Source organism: Pristiophorus japonicus, chromosome 6, assembly GCF_044704955.1.
Source record: "Pristiophorus japonicus isolate sPriJap1 chromosome 6, sPriJap1.hap1, whole genome shotgun sequence".
Lineage (NCBI taxonomy): Eukaryota > Metazoa > Chordata > Chondrichthyes > Pristiophoridae > Pristiophorus > Pristiophorus japonicus.
Genome location: NC_091982.1, coordinates 109,648,805 through 109,671,687, shown reverse-complemented (window position 1 = coordinate 109,671,687; position 22,883 = coordinate 109,648,805). Strand labels below are relative to the sequence as shown.

At 43.1% G+C, this 22,883-nt stretch overlaps 1 protein-coding gene and 1 long non-coding RNA gene across 14 annotated transcripts in view; both read right to left on the bottom strand.

Moving 5' to 3' along the window:
• The window catches only part of brwd3 (bromodomain and WD repeat domain containing 3), a 117,738-nt gene extending 110,323 nt beyond the window's left edge, over positions 1 to 7,415 (bottom strand). For all 9 annotated transcript variants that reach the window (XM_070883114.1, XM_070883115.1, XM_070883116.1 and 6 more), the window contains exons 1-7: positions 7,338 to 7,415; positions 7,122 to 7,180; positions 6,984 to 7,013; positions 6,767 to 6,826; positions 1,970 to 2,120; positions 1,135 to 1,233; positions 160 to 320 (exon numbers count right to left, since the gene is read on the bottom strand). In XM_070883114.1, coding sequence (XP_070739215.1) covers positions 160 to 320; positions 1,135 to 1,233; positions 1,970 to 2,120; positions 6,767 to 6,826; positions 6,984 to 7,013; positions 7,122 to 7,180; positions 7,338 to 7,386 — 609 coding nt within the window. In that variant the 5' untranslated portion in view covers positions 7,387 to 7,415. The remainder of the gene's footprint in view (positions 1 to 159; positions 321 to 1,134; positions 1,234 to 1,969; positions 2,121 to 6,766; positions 6,827 to 6,983; positions 7,014 to 7,121; positions 7,181 to 7,337) is intronic.
• Positions 7,416 to 12,486: 5,071 nt separating this feature from the next.
• Positions 12,487 to 16,625, bottom strand: LOC139265203 (uncharacterized). Of its 5 annotated transcripts, none has more exons than XR_011593503.1 (3): positions 16,575 to 16,625; positions 13,575 to 13,745; positions 12,487 to 13,060 (listed from the first exon to the last, which is right to left on the bottom strand). It is a non-coding gene; the product is annotated as an uncharacterized lncRNA (long non-coding RNA). The 5 variants fall into 5 exon arrangements; XR_011593504.1 differs by lacking the exon at positions 16,575 to 16,625 and adding an exon at positions 15,213 to 15,273; XR_011593500.1 differs by lacking the exon at positions 16,575 to 16,625 and adding an exon at positions 15,026 to 15,117.
• Between the last annotated feature and the right edge of the window lie 6,258 nt (positions 16,626 to 22,883).

Genomic DNA, 22,883 nt, shown 5'->3' with positions numbered 1-22,883 from the left:
TGAAAAAAGTTACTTTTTTTTTAATTTTTGAAATTGGGCAATTCACTACAGTAATTCATCATGTCACTGAGCGGCGAGATTACCATTCAACTCTATAGAATTATATATATTCTAGGCTCTTTGTTAATGCTCATACTGAATGCTCTATGATCTTCTCACCGTGAAAATTCTCCTCCCTGTACGGTCAAAAGCTATGCAGTACACAGAGGAAAGATGCCCAAGTATCCTCTTGTACATTTTCACATGCTGGTACGCAATAACAGGAAAAACATGGCTGCGCCGTCCACATCCCGTCAGCTGTTTGGCATTGGTGATGCTCACTGAAACAGCAAATGAGAAATGTTCATCATCTATCTATGGGGTCTCGTGATATCAATCTTCCCAAATCAAAAGAATAGCCACAGCAATATATAGAAAAAAAAATTCTCTGCATTTAAAAAAATGATTTCTAAATGTGCAATGGCCCTGCAAAGTGGATGTGCATCCCTTCATTGTGCTATGAATTTGCATTAGCTAATTCTTTATTATGTGTCGAAATTAAGTTACCATTCTCCACTCTAATATATTATACCCTTTATTAATGAAATTAGGCTCAAGAACATATTGGAGGCCCTTAACCCAGAAAATTGGAATTGATTAACCTTCTCCAGCCATTATCTGAGCCTATTATCAGTAAGCAGCTTAAAGGACTGAAGTGCCAAGTTAGAGTGACAATTTTATTGCGTTCTTTTCTCTTCCTAGTACCTGATTACTAAATATTAAAAAATGTTTGCTTTTGTGAAAAAGCATCCCAAAACAAAGACAACAAAAAATAAACTATGTAATGCTATTGTAAAATTTAAATTCCCAATCAATTTAGCATTTTCCTTTAATTTCGTACTTTTTATATGTTCAATATGCACTTTATAATGCAGTTTTATTTATGTTTCTGCTGGTGGCATGGAGATACTCTTCTCAGCAGCAGTACCACCAGCAGGAGCAGAGTAATACTGTAATCCTCATTCCATCATTAGCTTCATCTTTGTTCTCCGCCACCCCCCCACAATTTTGCAATGCAAACACAATGATAATTATGAGCACACCAAGCTGATGAGTTGTTTTTAATACCTATATCACGGTATATTTCTGACTTACCAACATTTGGAGGTTTTCCATAGTTCACAGGTGGTTCTGGTGGCCTGCCTCGGTGAAGGGCAGCGAAGCCTGAGCCTTTCCATGCTACATGTTTGCAATCTGGAAGAGAAAGTTACCACTGAAGCATCCGAATTGAAGCAAGACCCGTGTTCTAAATGTTTGGGGAGGGACAGAACAATAGTTCTTAACCACACTTCTTAATGGAGCTTCAGCCAAGACACATCTAAATTGAGCTGCAACAAAAGCCTGGCAATAACAAAGGTTGTGTGTGTGTAGGTTTCATTGTATTCAGCTTTTAGTTTGTCATTACAACTTCCAGAATTTTAAGCAAAGAAGCTGCATCCAATGCCAAAAGACCCCTAACGTACCACTTGAATGCAATGGATTGATTTATGTTAAGGTGGCATCAGTCATTTTGCAGCTACTTTAAATAACGTAAAGAAAAAAATTTGGTGAATTTTAAATTTGATGAGACAATGCAGCAGCCTAATGGTGCTATATAATTTTCCAGCTCTAGTATCGAGGTCACAAACTAACACAGCCTGTTCCACTGTGCAACACTGAGCAAAATTAGGTGCAACAATGTGTGTGCATGTGTGAATATTTTAAAGATGATGCTTTCACCAATAATTTCCCATTTTAGTAATCCTTTCAATAAATGTACTAGTGCAATTTATAAAAGACCTTCCAAGTATAATAGATTAGAGAAGTACTACATACTTTTCCACAAAATAACCAGTGCATTTAAACTCTCAATTAATTTAATTTGTCACCAACGGTAGTCCCAAAGTCAGTCGCAAAGTAAACACGAAAATGCGTCTTCCATTTTACTTACCTTTTGAAGTCCGTAATAATGACTGTCGCCCCACTCCCAATAAGGTTTGCACTCCAGGAACACTGGGTGGGATCTCTTTATCCAAAAGAGGACCAATTTGCTGACATATTTGCAGCAAGTGATCTGAAGACACATGTTTATTGGCTAAAACCTAAACAAAATCAAAAAGAATTATGTTCGCATACACTCACATTTCCAACAAGTCCCTTTTAATCAAATAATTATTTTTTGCATTGCTGCAAACCATTAGAAGATCATAAAACTGGATGAGAGATTACTCTCAGTATATCACATACACATTTGAAAAAAGTTCAAGCTTATAAAACACTTCTTTTGTAACTTACCCTCGCAGATAAAGAAATTGATCAAAATACTGAAAAGTGGCACAATGTTAGTTAAATATGCACAACTTCACAAATATACCACAAACATAGAGACACATGAAAACTCTTGCACTAATTCCCAGATATTTTATATACTCAGGGTTAACCAAGCAGTGCACTCTGCATATTTTAGGATGGAACACAATCAGTAAATACATTTTAAATTAAAGAGTTATATAAATTATGTTAGCCTATTTACTAAGAAGATTAACTACCTCTCAACCTTCCTTATGTCTCTCGCATCCTAACGTCTCAAATCAATCCAGCTGCCCACTTGTAGTACAAATCTGCCACTGACTTCAGCAGCTAAGTTGGCATTAAATTTGTGCCTCCAATTTCTAAGACCCATCTGTGGAGTAAATCTGCAGAGGTCAGAAGGACATACCAGAATTATACCTTAGTATATGTTAACACAACTACAAAAAGGTAGTTGTGTCAAAAAAACCAGTGCAATTGTAAATCAAGCCTCGCAGAATTCCTCGTACAGTCAAGTGAAATGCCACATCAGCTTGACTCCCCGGCGGACTTCAGATAAATTCCAATTTGCTAATTAAATGTTGATAGGTTGATTTAGCCCAGAGAAGATTTCTTCTGTTTACTACTTGTAGAAAAATGCTATAAATTTCACTATGAAAAGTGACCAGAAGTGCAACATCCTTTGGAATGATGGTACAGACCAGTACTCAATCAAGTGTACAATTCTTTCACTTCAACATTCATTCACATATTAACGAAAGCTGAATGTACCAAGCCACAGAAATGTATACATGGACCAGGATCTTATTGAAGAATTACTAACTTTGGGATATCAGAAGAAAGCTTTCTTTCTCAATCACCAAATAATTCTACAATGTTACAAATGGAGATCTGAATCCTTAATGGCATCATTCACTTTTCCCTTGTTTTTAGGTTTTAGATCTTACTGCTAGCTTGATTCAATCTGAAAATTGAAAAGATTGGTGGCTCAGTGGGTAACCTTTCACCTCCTGAATTTGATTTCATTCCAAATTTCCTTTGTGCAATAAGTTTGGGCAGTTTTAGATTAGGGTATGAGTTCACAACATAAAATTAATCTCAATCAAACGGGCACTCACACTGCAAATAAACCTTCAGACAGCAATTTAAAAACATAAAACACAGGAACTTGTGGGAAACAGAGAGAAAAAGTTATGTATTCCTTCCAACTCCTGTTTCTGGGACAACCTGGATATAAATTGTACTATAACAGGTTGTTCTACATAATTAATAAGCCTCGAAGGGGATATTATACTACAAATCTTCGTTACTTGCAACATGTAGCTGGAAAACCTGTTAGACTGCAGACTGTAGACTGAACACTGCAGCTTCACACCAGGTTGGAGTTGTATTTCACCCAGTACAAAGCTTAGATGCTATGAGATTACTACTAGAAGTGATCTTGCATATTCTGTTTTCAGTGCCAGATGAAACCCCCTCTTATAGGAGTCAGTTATTCACCGCTTCGCCGCTGTCCACAAATTACAGATCTTTAGTAATCAATTGGCACCTTTCCTTTGTGCAAAGTGCTCCATGGATGTTTTTCCACCTGATCACTCTTACCTTGGCATGAAATTTCCACAACTCACTTTTGCAATTTTACCTCATCTACATTAGTTTCTTTTTTTAAATCTCCCTTCAAACTTAGTTTCAACAACTTACTGAGAATTATGTCTCAAATACCATAGTCCATTAGGTGCTACTGTGAATGTAAACATCCAAGCTAAATGCAAATTCTTATATAGATTAAAAAACCTAGACACAATATTCTTAATATAAATTCCGGCTCTCACTACATAATACTTCCAGAAGTTTATTTCTCAATGCATTATCTTTCTTTATTGTTTTGTTTCAAGGTGAACCAAAGGTCACAGTCTAAGGATAAGGGGTAAGCCATTTAGGACCGAGATGAGGAGAAACTTCTTCACTCAGAGAATTGTGAACCTGTGGAATTCTCTACCACAGAAAGTTGTTGAGGCCAGTTCGTTAGATATATTCAAAAGGGAGTTACGGCTAAAAGGATCAAGGGATATAGAGAGAAAGCAGGAATGGGGTACTAAAGTTGCAAAAATGATCAGCCATGATCATATTAAATGGTGGTGCAGGCTCGAAGGGCCGAATGGCCTGCTCCTGCACCTATTTTCTATGTTTCTCTAATGTAATTTGATATAAGCTTGCAAGAGAAGTTTGGCTACATTAGGAAATCACAAAAATAACTATAATCAAACTTTTAAAAAGACATGGCAAAATGGAATTGCATTCCCACTGCACTGTGAATCTTCAATGGCTTATGTAGTTATAGTATGCCGTAAAACTTAAACAGAATTGTACTCCGCTAAAACTGATTCAACTTAAGAGCCAACCGTACTTCTGCTATCCTATATTCATAATTCCAAAATTATGAATCACCACTGCACCCAAATTGTCTTCAGCATTCATCATGACAATTCTCTTCTCTGCTAATTGTTACTAGAGTAATGCCAGCGAGTGCATAAAGATCAAGTGTCAGAAAGGGTTTGAAATAGCCAGAAATGATCCAATATGTTTCATTCACTACTGAACTAAATTTTCACCTGATAAAAGCACAATATTCAACCATCTTTGAGCCAGATAAACTCAGCTTTGGCAAGGCATTTATTGTCCTAACAAGATCCTCACCACTCTTCTTTTAGTTATGTACCCACTATCAGAAATCTCCAAATAAGGCACAGCTTTGCAGCCAACTCGCAATGGTACACCTCTTAAGTAAAGGAACTAGCTGTGCTAGCATATCGCACGGGCCAGTAAAAGACCTTGTTCTGACTCAGCTCTAGAAATCCAAATTGCTGAAGAGTTAATGCCTAGATCAGACCTACTAACAAAGGTGTGCCCTGAGAGCTCGGTGAGGACCACAGTGGCAATGTGATCCAAGGGGATTGAAGAATGTTGATTGAGAATGTGGCAAACAACTGATGTTGATGCACTGTATATAGAGAGCCAAGCAGCTGCTTATCTGCAGTATCCGGGAGTTTTCCGGGAATATTCAGCATGGCCATATGTAACTAGCTGGACAAGTTGGCAATATGCTAAAGTAACTGCACTCTTAAGTATCCATTGATATTTATGCGTTTTGCAAATTAAAAATGTTTACATTTATAATATATAAAATATAATTTACTAAAGTAAATCCCTTTCTGCTAGCTTGAGACGACATGTTTTTTTAAGATCTGCACCCAAGACATCTAATATATATTAATGAAAATGTATAGTTAAATTGTAAACATGAAGGGTTTTAATTGTTTATTTAAACATTTCTAGTTTGTTCAGAAAAATGAAATTGTTTAGTACAGGAAATTTATTACTTGTAAATAAAAATGCAATACTGGAAGAAATAATAAATTGCATACTAACAAATCAAATGAATTCTAAGAATTAATCTTCTAGAAGGCCATAAAATAGAATATATCCCTGGAAAGAATGCATATATAACAATAATCTGTGCATATAAACAAATGGCCACAGAATAAAATTATGTTTTAATCACAGAATTGAAAACATAATTTAGTGCAAAATAAAAACAAAGGACAAGAAACAAATGTTCAGTGATTTTTTGTTTAATTTACATTAATTGCATGTTATAAAGTCTGAAATGGGATAGATTTAGAATGGAGAAAAATATCATTTCTATTTCCCTTCCAAGTATATCTGTACATTCTTTTGTACTACTGTCAACCTATATGGTCACTCATCTATTTCAGAAACAATGAGAGGATAAGACAAAAGCACTTATCACCAAACACTTCATTACATCCAGAGGAACATCTGTAAATGTTACAAAACAAATTTCAAAAACTAACAAATGGAAAGGGAAAAGATGGCAAACAATGGACTAGTCATTGCTGTAAGATATTCCAGCTGTCTATTATGTGCAGTCAGTATAAGGCAATGCTAATGAACTGGCAGACGTGCTCGACATCAGCTTCCTGTATCAGAGCCTGCTCGCCAAGCTGCCAATGGGAGAAGATGTCACATTCCACTCAACCCCAGCGACAGATCAGAGGAGCTTCCCGATTGGAGGAGATCCCAATATCCGTACGTAACTTCAGATCTCCCTAAACCATTATCCACAATAAGCGCTTTATTTTAACTAAAATCGCTTTATTCCTTTTTGTTATTTTAACAACCGATTTTCACATCGATTTCTGGGGGTACGTACCGCACAACCAAAGCGGGCCGTGTGGATTCAGCAGCAGCAAAATGTTAATATCCCGATTTCTTTTCCTTTTCAAAAAGAGTTCCCATTTTTTTTTAGGGGGCTCGATTTTTTTTTGCGGGAGATTCAACTTGCCCGAAAAGAGAACAAAAAAAGTTTTTTTTTGCCCGAGTTACTTTTTTTTTGAAAAAACACAAAAGCTCTCACCAGGTTGTCGAAGCTCCTGCGGTGCTCCTTCCCTTCCCAGTCCAGTCGCTTGGGGATCAGCTGAGGGGGAAGATGGAGGAAGGAAGAGGAAGAGGATAAAAATATAAGTCGACGAAACGTTTCGCGGGAGGGAGGGGGCAAACCGGCATTAGAATCGAAGAGCCGGAACGGGATGGGGGATTCAAAGTGGGCGAGAGCGCGCAGCGGCTGTTTTTACCTGATGTTCCTCCAGCTCCTGGATCAGGACCTGCGGGGGGGGGGAAAGAAGCATGAGTGAGGGGGTTTTAAACATACAAGTTGGCAGGGAAGGGGGGAAAAGAGGCTTTCTAAACGGGCCTCGATCGAATCAACTCACCCGCGCCGACTTCTGACAGGGTCCGGACAGGAGGAAGCGGGCGATCAGATAGTAGAGCTCTGCCGGGAGAGGGGGAAAAAAGGAGCAAGAAAGGGAGAAAAGGGAAAGTCAATCAGGGAGGCCGCCGGCTTTTTAACATTAAAATGACACTCAAGTCTCACTCAACCTACACACACACACACACACACAAAATATCTAATATACACCGACACCCACCGCGCTCCAGCTGCGACGCTCGGCTGGAGTCCGCCCGCCTGTCCGACATGTTGTCCGTCAGCTGACGCTGCGCTCGCTCCCCGCGGCCCGCGCACCGCACCGCACGCTCCAATCGCCATCCAGGGGCACGGCGGCCGCCTCACCGCCCTCCGGCGCGCCTTGGCCGCCCACCTTCCGCCGCCCGCGGCTAATCCCTTCCCGGCTTCTCTTTTTTTCCCTCTTTTACCACTCAGATCGCTCGCTCGTTGCCGGATTTGTAACATAGTCATTTTTAAAAAATGTGGGGGGGGATTCGAAGCCTGTTGTGAACTCTAAGAGAGAGAGAGAGAGAGGGAATACGACTAGCGGAGGGATACGTTCTATTTTTACACCTCGCTTGAGTCAACGGAACGTGATGGCGTAAGCAACTGTGCGGCGAATTGACTGACAGGCGGATCAGCCAATAGGGATCGTCGCACGGGGTTTTTAAAGGCTTTAAAGAGGCTAATCAGCCAATCGGTGAGCTCGGGGGCGCAGAACGGCGATCGGTGAAGGTCGATTGTCGAGCGAGACGGCGGTTGGAGCGGCGCTTTGTTGCTGCGGCTTTTTGGTCAAACTGTTAGCGGGGGGGCGGGATCACCGGGGAACCGGCGGTGCAGTGGCTGGCTTAGTGCATCTTTTTTTTTTAAACATTAGGCTTGTGTTTGAATTCACTTGGCACCCTGTCGGCCCGGTAAATGGTGAGCGCCGCCCGGGCCTGGGCTCCGGTTAACACTCGGGGTTGCGGCCTGGGTTTCGCTGACACACCTCGGTGTCAGCTTGTTTCAAGGTCTGCGGGCACGTGATGTATCCAGGCCCAGTTCACCGCAGACTCTGGGTGGGTGGGGTTGTGGAAGTCCCGAGGACCAGCGGGTGGGGATCGGGAACAATAGAGTCAGCTCCCTGCCTCGGATAGCCCAGCATTTCAGGCCAAGTCTATCCAAGCCTTTCCCGCAAGCGGCAGCCGCTTCTGAATCCAGTGCTCGCCGTTTATTTGTGAACTGGTTAAAAGTCACTGGGAAGGTCCCCGACACACACTGCCCTCCACTACATGATGAATGTTATCTTCTCAAAAAGACTCACTACAGGCTTACTGCAGTTACGTTTATAGAATTATGGGCCATTTTGCTTTATACCTTGTTTACAGTCCAGCCTACTGGATCAACAACACCACATTATGCATTTTTCCTTCTGATTTAAAAAAAGCTATAAATGTAATTTCCAACTAGTTAGAATCATAAAATAATACAGCACCAGAATGAGGCCATTTGGCCCATGGTGCCTGTGCTGGCTCGGACTGAGAACTGTCAAATTAGCCCTACTTCCCTGCTTTTTCCCCATAGCCCTGTGTTTTTTTTTTACCCTGCAAGTATTTACCCAATTCCCTTTTGAAAGTTGTAATTGAATCTGCTTCTACCACACTTTCAGGCTGTGTAAAAGAAAATGTTTCCTCATGTCACCTGTGATTCTTTTGCCAATCACCTTAAATCTGTGTACTCTGCTGACCATTCTGCTCCTAAAACAGCTCTTTATTTGCTCGATCATAACCATTCATGATTTTGAACATAGAAAATAGGTGCAGGAGTAGGCCATTCAGCCCTTCGAGCCTGCACCACTATTCAATATGATCATGGCTGATCATGCAACTTCAGTGCCCCATTCCTGCTTTCTCTCCAGATCCCTTTAGCTGTAAGGGCCACATCTAACACTCTTTTGAATATATGGCCTCAACAACTTTCTGTGGTAGAGAATTCCACAGGTTCACAATTCTCTGAGTGAAGAAATTTCTCCTCATCTCGGTCCTAAATGGCTTACCTCTTATCCTTAGACTGTGACCCCTGGTTCTGGACTTCCCCAACATTGGGAACATTCTTCCTGCATCTAATCTGTCCAATCCCGTCAGAATTTTATGTTTCTTTGAGATCCCCTCTTATTCTTCTAAATTCCAGTGAATATAAGCCTAGTCGATCCAGTCTTTCTTCATATGTCAGGCCTACCATCCCAGGAATCCGTCTGGTGAGCCTTCGCTGCACTCCCTCAATAGCAAAAATGCCCTTCCTCAGATTAGGAGACCAAAACTGTATACAATATTCAAGGTGCGGCCTCAGCAAGGCCCTGTACAACTGCAGTAAGACCTCCCTGTTCCTAGACTCAAATCCTCTCGCTATGAAGGCCAACATGCCATTTTCTGCCTTCACCGCCTGCTGTACCTGCATGCCAACTTTCAATGACTGATGTACCATGACACCCAGGTCTCGTTGCACCTACCCTTCTAATCTGTCACCATTCAGATAATATTCTACCTTCCTGTTTTTGCCACCAAAGTGGATAACCTCACATTTATCTACATTATACTGTATCTGCCATGCATTTGCCCACTCACCTAACCTGTCCAAGTCACCCTGCAGCCTCTTAGCAACCTCCTCACAGCTCACACTGCCACCCAGCTTAGTGTCATCTGCAAACTTGGAGATATTACATTCAATTCGTTAGTCTAAATAATTAATGTATATTGTAAATAGCTGGAGACCCAGCACTGAACCTTGCGGTACCCCACTAGTCACTGCCTGCCATTCTGAAAAGGACCCGTTTATTCCTACTCTTTGCTTCCTGTCTGCCAACCGGTTCTCTATCCACGTCAATACATTACCCCCAATACCATGTGCTTTAATTTTGCACACTAATCTCTTGTGTGGGACCTTGTCAAAAGTCTTTTGAAAGTATAAATACACCACATTCACTGATTCTCCCTTATCCATTCTCCTAGTTACATCCTCAAAAAATTCTACATGATTTGTCAAGCATGATTTCCCTTTCATGCTGACTTGGACCGATCCGGTCACTGCTTTCCAAATGTGCTGCTATTACATCTTTAGTAATTGATTCCAACATTTTCCCCACTACCGATGTCAGGCTAACCGGTCTATAATTCCCTGTTTTCTCTCTTTTTAAAAAAGTAGGGTTACATTAGCTACCCTCCAATCCATAGGAACTGAACCAGAGTCTAATGGAATGTTGGAAAATAACCACCAATGCATCCACTATTTCTAGGGCCACTTCCTTAAGTACTCTGGGATGCAGACTATCAGGCCCTGGGGATTTATCGGCCTTCAATCCCATCAATTTCCCTAACACAACTTCCTGACTAATAAGGATTTCGATCAAATTTCCTCTTCACCTTCTCTACTCTGAGAACAACCCCAGCTTCTCTAGTCTCTCCACATAAGAAATAGGAGCAGGAGTCAGCAATTTGGCCCCTTGAGCCTGCTCCGCCATTCAATAAGATCATGGCTGATCTGCTACCTCAACACCACTTTCCTGCACTGTCCCCATATCCCTTGATATTCAAAATCTATCAATCTCTGTCTTCAATATACTCAAAGACTGAGCCTCTATAGCTCTCTGGGATAGGGAATTCCAAAGATTCACCACCCTCTGAGTGAAGAAGTTTCTCCTCATCTCTGTCCTAAATGGCTGACCCATTACTCTTAGACTGTGACCCCTGGTTCTAGACACTCCAGCCAGAGGAAACATCCTCCCTGTCTAGCCCTGTAAGTATTTTTTATGTTTCAATGTGATCATCTCTCATCCTTCTAAACTCTAGAGAATACAGGCCTAGTCTGCTCCATCTCTCATAGGACAATTTCCCTCATCCCAGGAATCAGTCTGGTGAACCTTTGTTGCACTCCCTCTATGGCAAGTATATCATTATGGTAATGAGACCAAAACTGTACACAGTACTCCAGGTGCGGTCTCACCAGGGTCCTATATAATTGCAATAAGATGTCTTTACTCTTGTACTCAAATCCTCTTGTAATAAAGGCCAAAATACCATTTGCTTTCTTAATTACTTGCTGTACCTTCACGTTAACACCCAAGTCCCTCTGAACACCAACATTTCCCAATCTCTCACCATTTAAAAAAAAATTCTGCTTTTCTATTTTTCCTACCAAAGTGGATAACTTCACATTTCTCCACATTATATTCCATTTGAAATATGCTTGCTCACTCACGTAGCCTATCTATAGTTTGTGAATAGCTGGGACCCAAGCACCAATCCTTGCAGCACCCCACTAGTTACAGCCTGCCAACCCGAAAATGACTTGTTTATTCCTACTGTTTTCTGACCATTAACCAATCCTCAATCCATGCTAGTATATTACCCCCAATCCCATGAGCCCTAATTTTGTTTAATAACGTCCTTGTGTGGCACCTTATCGAATGCCTTCTGAAAATCCAAATAAACCACATCCACTGGTTCCCTCTTATCCTGCTAGATACAACCTCAAAAAACTCTTAACAGATTTGTCAAACATAATTTCCCTTTCATAAATCTGTTGACTCTGCCCAATCCTATTATTTTCTAAGTGCCCTGATACCATGTCCTTAATAATAGATTCAAGCATTTTCCCTACTACTGATGTCAGGCTAACTGGTCTGTAGTTCGCCATTTCCTCCCTCCTTTCTTAAATTTCTCTCCCTCCTTTCTTAAATAGCAGGGTTACATTAGCTACCTTCCAATCTGCGGGAACTGTTCTCGAATCTTTGGGGCGAGAATTTCCATTCTGGCTGCCGGAATACCACCCGTTTTAGCAAGAAATGCAAATTGCCGCCCGTTGTAGACCCGAATATCACCAACGGTAATTTTGGCCTGCAATTACAGCCGGTGTTGCTGCGATCACTCACCCATGTTTCCCACCCAAAAATATCAAGAAAATTCCCATCAGCGCTAAATTCGCTAATTATGCCGTATGTACTGCCCGGTATCACTGAGGATATGTACCGACCATTTTTTAGGTACTTACCATGCTTTGTCCCAGCGTTATGCCTCCATTTTGGAATCTTTTTTTCTGTGGTGGGGTTGGGGGGGGGGCGCGGTAAAGAATCTATGTAAAGTTGCCAGCCGGCTGCAATTTCTTGAAGTGATTTCTGGAGCAGTTATTAGGGGATTTTGATTTTATTGTGAATAATTGACTTTGGACATCTGAATCTACTTGTGTGCTTTAAAAGAAATGGGGTCTGTAGTTTCATTGCCAATTTAGCTGGCTTCTTGTAAGATGCAGAATAGAGCTGGAGTGAGACACTGTACCAAATGGTTTAATTGAATAAAACATTTTTATAAAAGTTGTAATTTGAATTTAACTAAATTTTTAATAAAATAAATAAAATAACATTGTTCTCAATGAAAATTTTACATAACAAAACATTATCAACAACAACAGTAAAAACAACACTCAAACCACCCCTGCACACTTCTACGATTCTACCTGCGGCTGCCTTTCCTCCCCAATCCTTCCTGATCCTTGACCCTGCCTCCCTCCTCCTCCTCCCGCTATTAATACCCCTGGTCCTGCCCACGTCGGGACTAGGACATCGTGCAGCAGAGCACCTTGTGCATGACTGCTGAGGGGAGGGCGGGGGCCGCCGTGGATTCAGCATGGGGGGTCAGTGTGTGCCGCTGCATGCTGTTTGCTGCTTGGTCCCGCTTCCTCGGATCGGAATCCAAGAAAGTTGGATTGCGGCGAGGAACCGGTGGCTGCAGGTAGCAAGGACCCTTCGAGTCCCGCCACCCCTCCCTCCCTCCTCCACCATCACAAAGTTTTGAGGTATGTTCTGCTCCTCAACCATCTGTTCCATCGTCTCTTTCACCCTCATTTCCTCCAGTGACTCCTCTCTGGGAGGGGCAGGCAGCTCCTCCTGTGCAACTGTAAAAACATAACATTAATGGTTGGTGGCAGGGGAAGGATTAGAGGTAACATGAGAGCAATTCACTTTGCGCAGGCTTATGTGGAAAACAAATGTATTACCGAGAATCATTACATAAAACTATCATAAGCAGAGTAGACAGAAACTACATTGAGTCCCAAATAATATGTTGCTTTCCAAGTGGCAGAGTGTGATGAACCAAAAATTCATGTCTGACCCTAAACATTTCGTGCTCTCAGCATTACATTATATTCTACATTATATTGACATAACATTGAATTACATGACTGCAGTACAGTCCAGGGATTATGCAGACTGTTATGTATGCAATAAAGGTACAAACTGAATACTGTTTAACTGAACAAGGTACGACCTTGGCTCTGCTTTATTACGGCCCAAAGTGCCTGACTCTCAAAATCGCTGGCCTTTTATACCAGAGCAGCACCATGTGCGTTCTGCTCAATGGTCTCTAACAATGACAGCATTTGGTGACTACAAACAGCATGTACATACATGTCACAGACTTAACCTCCGCGACACCGGTTTAGCACCAACGCACGTGGCGGTGCGATCATATACTCCAGTCAGGGCTGCAGCGCGTTCTTCAAGGTCCGTCAATTCAACAGTCATCGGCGGACCTCTGTCCATTTTAGAGAGCTCCGCCCTATTGCTGGCTAATTTTTTCTGCAAAGGTGACACAAAAATATGTGTAAACTAATTTCACAGCTACTATTATGGAACACACACATGGAACTTACTTTTCCAATGTTATTTTCAAATTCAGGAACCATGTGGCTTTTTATAATTACAGTAAGACATTGGGTAAACCACCATTTGCCCCAATATAGGTAGACATCCCCAGTCCTTTCGTCAACGAGTGCACCATTTCAGTTCCGTTAGGACACAAGTGTTGCATGATGAACACAATGAGATCGATGATGGGAAATAAAAAATGACACCAAGGTTTACAACATAATAAAACGTGGCACTAAAGAGTAATTAGTCAGTGCATGATAAAAGTTATTACTTACTCTCGCAGACCCAACGATGTCATTCCAATATTTGCAGCACAAGTTCAGACCCCGCATCACAGGCACAACCTCGGCGATCTTTCACCATATCCTCTGGTACACGTTTGGTGCAGGTTTTCCTCGCCCACCCCGTGTCAATTGCTCTCAGCGAGCCTCCACTTCGTGCACCAACGATTCCTGGGCTTCTTCACAGAAATGCACAGCCCTCCTCCCTCTCCACTTCCATATCTTGTTTTTGCATCTTCTTTATTATTAATATTTATATTTAAATAATTCATTATTTTTTAAACGTTTATATTGTGTTATATTATGAATAACAATGCTCCAAATCATTTAGAAATATTTGTAAAATAACTCCCCCCCCCCCCCGTTCTCTGCACACAACGATCTTCACCTCAGCAACCCTTCTCTTCTCTGCGCATGCTCAGGGTCAACTCTGACCCCGAAATCTCAGGAGAATGCCCGCGCATGCGCAGAGAGGAGGGGGGGGGGGGGAACTGCTCGTTTCTAGGGGGTCTGCTTGCAGATTACCAACTTCGCCACACCCTGCTACCACTCAATACCGCCACCGCTGAGAATCAACAAGCAAAAAATCTCGGCAGCGCGCTTTAGCGGTATTCCGGTGGTTCGAAAAACACAACCGCCGGAATACTGCTAAGATTCGGGTGGGAGCGATCGGAATGCAAATTCTAGCCCGTGGTATTTTGGAAGGTGATATAACTGAAGTCCCTCATCCCTGTTACCATGCGAGTAAATCTTCTGCAACCTCTCCAAGGCCAGGAAATCCATACTAAAGTGTGGTGCCTAGAATTGAACACAATACTCCGGCTGAGGCCCAACCAGTGTTTTATAAAGTTCAATATAATTTCCTTCATTAATAAAGCCAAGGATAGCGTATGCTTTTTTAACAGCCTTCTCAATTTGTCCTGCCACCTTCAAATATTTGTCTACGTCCAGCCCAGGTCTCTCTGTTCCTGCATCCCCTTTAAAATTGTACCACTTAGTTTACGGAGTGACTGCTGCCAAAGAACCGTAAGTTGCGCATAAGTGAACTGCGCACTCCCAACAACCGGAAGCATGGTGTTTCTGCTTTTTTTAAACCGTGATTATCTGCACAAACAATTTTTGTGTCCTGTGCTTGCGCAAGGTCGTCCCCGTCCCTTTTTACGCATGGGCACCCAATCCCCTTCTGTGCATGCATGCCGTTGTGCAGTACCCCAGGGGTTCCGGCCGGCAGTGCCAAGTGGCCAAGCTTTGTTGAGCTCTGCGGGAGAAGGTCCGTCCCTGGCCTGTGCTGGTTGGGGGGAAAGGAGAGCGAGAGAGAGGTGGTCAGGAATTTGGGTTGGGAAGAAAGAATACGGACAGCACAGTGGGGATGGGGGAAGAATGTGATCCAGGTCTAAAGGTGGGGGGAGCGAGGACGTGATCCAGATGGTACACCTGCACCATGTTCTCCCTCTCCCCTAGACCTGGTTGATTTCTCAGAAAGCTCGGTGCATGTGTGGCAAATTATATCACTGGACTGGACGAAATCCGGAAGTAATGACACTGTCATAATTTACTTCATTCCCAATAAACCTGTTAAGAATCCGTGACCCCCACATGATACCCCATCTATGGGAGTAGCGAAACTTGGGCAGGGGAAGGAACTTGTGTGGGGCAGGGTGAGGTCAGAAACCTGGGCAGGGTGAGGTCAGGAGCTTGGCTGGGTGGGGGGAGTAGGTCAGGAACTTGGGCGGTGGGGGCAGGAACTTGTTTGGGGAAGTTGAAGGTCTTAACCCGTGAAGGTGAGCCCTGTCTGTTGCAAGTGAGCTTTGTTCTGTCTGGAGTAGGCAGTCAGAATGATTCGAATTACATTTTGCAAAGTAACGTAGGCATGGAGGATCTAATTACACATTCCAGAAAAAATGCTGCGTGTGTCTTGTTCTTCAAGGGGATCAATCAGACCTTTGGTGTTGCGAATAAACATGTCCTTTTTAAAAGCAATCACTAACGAACCCTCTCCCTTCCCGACTTTTTCCACCAGTCCGCTCACTTCCTGTTTTAAATAAATAAATTAATTAATTAACGAATGCGCTGCCACATCGAACCAGCAGACCGCTTCCAGTTCATTGGCAGCTATTGCGTCCTTTCGTTTATATTGCTTCTCATCATTCTTCCTACCAAAATGTATCATGTCACACATCCCTGTGTTAAATTTCATCTGCCATGTGTCTGCCCATTTCGCAAGTTTGTTACTTCCTCCTCACTGTTTATTACATTTGAGTTTCGTCTCATTTGCAAACTTTGAAAAAAACATTTATTATTTCTTCATGGGATGAGTGCGTTGCTGGCAAGGCCAGCATTTCTTGCCCATCCCTGATTTCCCTTGAGAAGATGGTGGTTAGCTGCCGCCTTGAATTGCTGCAGTTCCACAGTGCTGTTGGGGAGGGAGTTCCAGGATTTTGACCCAGCCACAATGAAGGAACAGGGATATACTTACAGGTCAGGATGGTATGTGACTTGGAATGTGGAGGTCGTGGTGTTCCTAAGCACCTGTTGCTCTTGTCCTGCTAGGTGGAAGAGGTTGCGGGTTTGGGAGGTGCTGCCGAAGAAGCCATGGTGACTTGCTGTAGTGCGTCTTGTACACACTGCATCCACAGTACACCAGTGATCGCGAGAGTGAATGTTTTAAGGTGGTGGATAGGGTGAAGTAGCAGACCTGAGTGGAAGCGCAGCAAGAGCGGAGCTGGAATAAAGAGCGTGGTGACAGGAGCCCGAGACCACAAAAAATCTAGGGGTGTTATCACAGGATAGCTGGTAACTGGTTGGTTACGGTCACATCGGTTTTTTGCTATTCAAGTTAGGGGCTAGGATTAATTAGCTGGCTGGGAATTAAGCAGAAATTTGGAGATTAGTAACATTTAGTAACTTATACTATATTAACATGAATCAGATACATCTTGCGTTTAAGTTTCTGTAAGTTAGTCCCGCGGCTTCCGGATTCTTAGCGCTGTACCTGTACCACCTCTTTACCAATTTTTTTTATCCAATCAAGTATCTCCACTACTTCCTCCTTCACTATGTCTATGATAGCATCCTTGGTGAAGACAGATGTAAAGTACTCATTTAGTACCTCAGCCATACCCTCTGCCTTCATGCATAGGTCATGCATAGAAATTCATGCATAGAAATTCCTCCTCATCTCAGTTTTAAATGGGCGGCCCCTTATTCTGAGACTATGACCCCTAGTTTTAGTTTCCCCTATGAGTGGAAATATCCTCTCTCCATCCACCTTGTCGAGTCCCCTCCTTATCTTATATACGTTTTGATAAAATCATCTCTATTCTTCTGAAATCCAATGTATATAGGCCCAACCTACTCAAATTATCTTCATAAAGCAACCCCCTCATCTCCGGAATCAACCTAGTGAACCTTCTCTGATGTACAGGGCACAATTTCAAAATTTGCAGATACACAAAACTTGGTAGTATAGTGAACAGTGAGGAGGAGAGTGATAGACATCAGGAAGACATAGACAGATGGGTGAAATCGGCAGACACGTGGCTGATGAAATTTAATGCAGAAAAGTATGAAGTGATGCATTTTGGTAGAAAGAATGAGGAAAGGACATATAAACAAAATGGTACAAATCTAATGGGGGTGCACGAATGGAGAGACCTGGGAGTATGTGTGCAGAAATCTTTGAAGTTGGCAGGGCAGGTTGAGAAAGCAGTTAAAAAGGCTTACGGGATCCTGGGCTTCATAAATAGAGGTATAGAGTTCAAAAGTGTGGAAATTATGATGAACCTGTATAAAACACTGGTTCGGCCCCAACTGGAGTATTGTGTCCAATTCTGGGCACCACACTTTAGGAAGGATGTGAAGGCCTTAGAGAGGGTGCAGATAAGATTTAGGAGAATGATTCCAGGAATGAGGGACTTCAGTTACATTGATAGACTGGAGAAGCTGGGGTTGTTCTCCTTGGAATAGAAGATTGAGAGGAGATTTGATAGAGGTGTTCAAAATCATGAGGGGTTGGATAGAAAGAAACTGTTCTCATTGGCAGAAGCTTTGAAAACCACAGGACACAGACTTAAGCTAATTGGCAAAAGAACCAAAGGCGACGTAAGAAGCGAATGGTTAAGATCTGGAATGCACTGCCTGAAAGGGTGGTGGAGGCAAACTCAATTTTATCTTTCAAAAGGGAGTTGGATAAGTATCTGAAAGAAAAAAAAATAGCAGGGCTAAGGGGAAAGGGCAGGTAAGTGGGACTAGCTGAGAGTTGGCATGGGCTCGACAAGCCGAATGGCCGCCTTCCATGCTGTAACCATTGTATGATTCTAAGGTGCCAATCAAGCGGGCTGCTTTGTCCTGGATGGTGTCGAGCTTCTTGAGTGCTGTTGGAGCTGCACTCATCCAGGCAAGTGGAGAGTATTCAATCACAATCCTTACTTGTTCCTTGTAGATGGTGGAAAGACTTTGGGGAGTCAGGAGGTGGGACACTCGCCATAGAATACCCAGCCTCTGACCTCTTGTTGCCACAGTATTTATGTGGCTGGTCCAGTTCAGTTTCTGATCAATGGTGACCCCAGGATGTTGATGGTGGAGGATTTGGCGATAGTAATGCCGTTGAATGTTAAGGGCTGGTGGTTAGACTCTCGCTTGTTGGGAGATAGTCATTGCCTGCCACTGTTGTGGCACGAATGTTACTTGCCACTTATCAGCCCAAGCCTGAAAGTCGTCCATGTTTCGCTGCGTACGGGCATGGACTGCTTCATTATCGGAGGAGTTGCGAATGGCACTGAACACTGCAGTCATCAGCGAACATCCCCACTTCTGACCTTGTGATGGAGGGAAGGTCATCGACGAAACAGCTGAAGATGGTTAGGCTTAGGACACTGCCCTGAGCAACTCTTGATGTCCTGAGGCTGTGATGATTGACGTCCAACCACCACAACTATCTTCCTTTGTGCTAGGTACGACTCCAGCCAGTGGATAGTTTTCCCCCTGATTCCCATTGACTTCAGTTTTATTAGGGCTCCTTGATGCCACACTCGGTCAAATGTTGCCTTGATGCCAGGGACAGTCACTCTCACCTCACCTCTGGAATTCAGCTCTTTTGTCCATGTTTGGACCAAGGCTGTAATGAGGTTTGAAGCTGAGTGGTCCCAGTGGAACCCAAACTGGGCATCGGTGAGCAGGTTATTGGTGAGTAAGTGCTGCTGATAGCACTGTTGACGACACCTTCCCTCACTTTGCTGATGATTGAGAATAGGCTGATGGTAGTTGGCCGAATTGGATTTGTCCTGCTTTTTGTGGACTGGACATACCTGGGCAGTTTTCCACATTTGTCGGTTAGATGCCAGTGTTGTAGCTTAACTGGAACAGCTTGGCTAGAGACGCGGCTAGTTCTGGAGCACAAGAGCCGCCGGGGTGTTGTTGCCCATAGCCTTTGCTGCATCCAGTACGCCCAGCCATTTCTTTATCACGTGGAGTGAATCAAATTGGCTTGAGACTGGCTTCTGTGATGGTGGAGGAGGCCGAAATGGATCATCCACTTGGCACTTCTGGCTGAAGATGCTTGCAAACGTTTCAGCCTTTTCTTTTGCACTCACGTGCTGAGCTCCGCCACCATTGAGGATGGGGATATTCATGGAGTATCCTCCTCCCGTTAGTTGTTGAATGGTCCACCACCATTCACAACTGGATGTGACGGGACTGCAAACCTTTGATCTGATCCATTGATTGTGGGATACCGCTTAGCTCTGTCTATAGCAAGCTGCTTCTGCTGCTTAACATGCATGTAGTCCTGTGTTGCAGCTTCCCCAGGTTGGTACTTCATTTTTAGGTATGCCTGGTGCTGCTCCTGGCATACTCTTCTGCACCCCTCATTGAACCAGGGTTGGTCCCCTGGCTTGATGGTGATGGTGGAGAGAGGGATATGCCGGACCACGAGGTTAGATAGTGGTGGAATATAATTCTGCTGCTGCTGATGGCCCACAGCGCCTCATGGATATCCAGTTTTGAGCTGCTAGATCTTTTCTGAATCTATCCCATTTTAGCATGGTGGTAGTGCCACACAACACGATGGAGGGTATCTTAAGTGTGAATGACTGTGCGCTCGTCACTGTTACCAATGCTGTCATGGACAGATGCATCTGCGACAGGTAGAATGGTGAGGATGAGGTCAAGTAGATTTTTCCCTCGTTGGATCTCTCTGGTATCTGTGTCCTTCAGGATTCGTTAGTAGTGGTGCTACCGAGCCATTCTTGGCGATGGACATTGAAGTCCCCACCCAGAGTATATTCTGTGCCCTTGCTATTCTGTGATTCTTCCAAGTGGTGTTCAAGATGGAGGAGTACTGATTCATCAGCTGAGGGAGGGTAGTAGGTGGTAAACAGCAGGAGGTTTCCTTGCCCATGGTTTGACCTGAAGCCATGAGACTTCTGGAGGACTCCCAGGGCCACTCCCTCCCGTATACTACTGTGTCGCCACCCCAGGTTGATCTGTCCTGCCGGTGGGACAGGACATACCCAGGGATGGAGATGGAGGAGTCCGGGACACTGGCTGAAATATATGATTTTGTGAGTATGACTATGTCAGGCTGGTGCGTGACTAGTCTGTGTGACAGCTCTCCCAATTTTGGCACAGGTCCCCAGATGTTGGTAAGGGGATTTTGCAGGCTCGACTGGGCCATTGCCTTCTTCACAGCCGAGGCCGATGTCGGGTGGTCCGTCCAGTTTGTCATAGCATATTGTTTGTCGTAGCGGTTTAGTATAACTGAGTGACTTGCTAGGCCATTTCAGATGGCAGTTAAGAGTCAACCACATTGCTGTGGGTCTGGAGTCACGAATCGGCCAGACCTGATCAGGACGGCAGATTTTATGAACCGGATGGGTTTTTACGACATTCTGATAGTTTCGTGGTTGCCATTACTGATGCTAGCTTTTTATTCCAGATTTATTTAATTAACTGAATTTAAACTCCCCAGCAACCATGGTGAGATTTGAACTCACGTCTCTGGATCATTAGTTCAGGCCTCTGGATTACTAGTCCAGTAACATTATCACTTTGCTACCGTTCCCGTATATCCAGGTCCAGGTCAATATATATCAAAAAGAGCAGTGGCCCTAATACTGAATCCTGGGAAACACCATTGTATACGCCCCTCCAGTCTGAAAAACAACCATCACCACTGCTCTCTGCTTTTTGTGTCTTAGACAATTTCATGTTCACACTGCCACTGTCCATTTAATCCATGAACTTTAAATTTGCTAACAAGTCTATTATGTGGTACTTTGTGAAATGCCTTTTCAAAGTCTACGTACAAAACATTAACTGCATTACCCTCATCGACCTTCTCCGTTACTTCATCAAAGAACTCAATCAAGTTAGTCAAACTGGATTTGCCTTTTAACAAATCTGTACTGACTTTCAAATATTAGTCTGTACTTTTCCAAATGTCAATTCATTTTGTCCCGGGTTATTGTGTCTCAAAGTTTCCCCACCACTGAAGTTAGGTTGACTGGCCTGTAGTTGCCGGGTTTATCCCTCTTTCCTCTTTTAAAGAGGGATGTAACATTTGCAATCCTTCAGTCCTCTGTAATCACCCCATATCTAAGAATGATTGGAAGATTGTGGTCATTTTCTTCAGTAACATAGGATGCATCTCATCTGGACGGGGTGACTTTTCTACTTGAGGACTGTCAACCTTTTAAGTACATCCTCTTGATCTATTTTTATCCTAACCTACTTCTCCTCTACAGCTACATTGACAGCATCCTCTTCAGTGTTTCCAGTATTTTGCTAATCTCTCCTGTAATGAACATTTGTGGTTTTACTGTCTACTTTTATTAGTGATCTTTCACCCAGTTGTTTATCTTTAATCTTTATACAGATACTGGAGTACAAAAAGCTTGTTAATGTACTTAATAATTTATCTCAGCATTTTAAATACATATTGTTATAATGTTTCATAACAGTTTTCCAATGAGAATTTACATTTCAATTCATATTTGTAATTAAGAACATAAGAAATAGGAACAGGAGTAGGCCATTCGGCCCTTCATGCCTGCTCCGCCATTCAATAAGATCATGAGGGATGAGGCAGATTTTAGGGAACTGGTAAAGAGATTTTAAAAAAACAGGACCTCAAAGGTAGTAATCACCGGATTACTTCCGGTGCCACATGCTAGTGAGTACAGAAATAGGAGGATAGAGCAGAAGAATGTGTGGCTGGAGAGATGGTGCTGGAGGGAGGTCTTTAGTTTCCTGAGGCATTGGGACTGTTTCAGGGGGAGGTGGGACTTGTACAAGGCGGACGGGTTGCACCTCAACAGAGACTGAACCAATATCCTTGCGGGGGGGGGGGGGGTTGCTAGTGCTGTTGGGGAGGGTTTAAACTAGCTTGGCAAGGGGTTGGGAATATGAGTGGTTTCAAAAGGGAGAGAAGCAAAGCTGGAATTGGAAGGCTGAAAATTAGTAAGCGCGTTTGGAAGGCAGAGGAAACAAAGGCTAGAAAATTGGAAAGCTAGCAGATTTGAAAACTGCAAATGTAATGCACCTATTTAAAAAATGAGGCAGACAAAAAGCAGGAAACTAAAGACCAATTAGCCTAACATCTGTGGTTGGGAAAATGTTGGAGTCCATTATTAAAGAAGCAGTAGCAGGCCATTTGGAAAAGCAAAATTCGGTCAGGCAGAGTCAGCATGCATTTATGAAGGGGAAGTCATGTTTGACAAATTGTCTGGAATTCTTTGAGGATGTAATGAACAGGGTGGATAAAGGGGAACCAGTGGATTTGGATTTC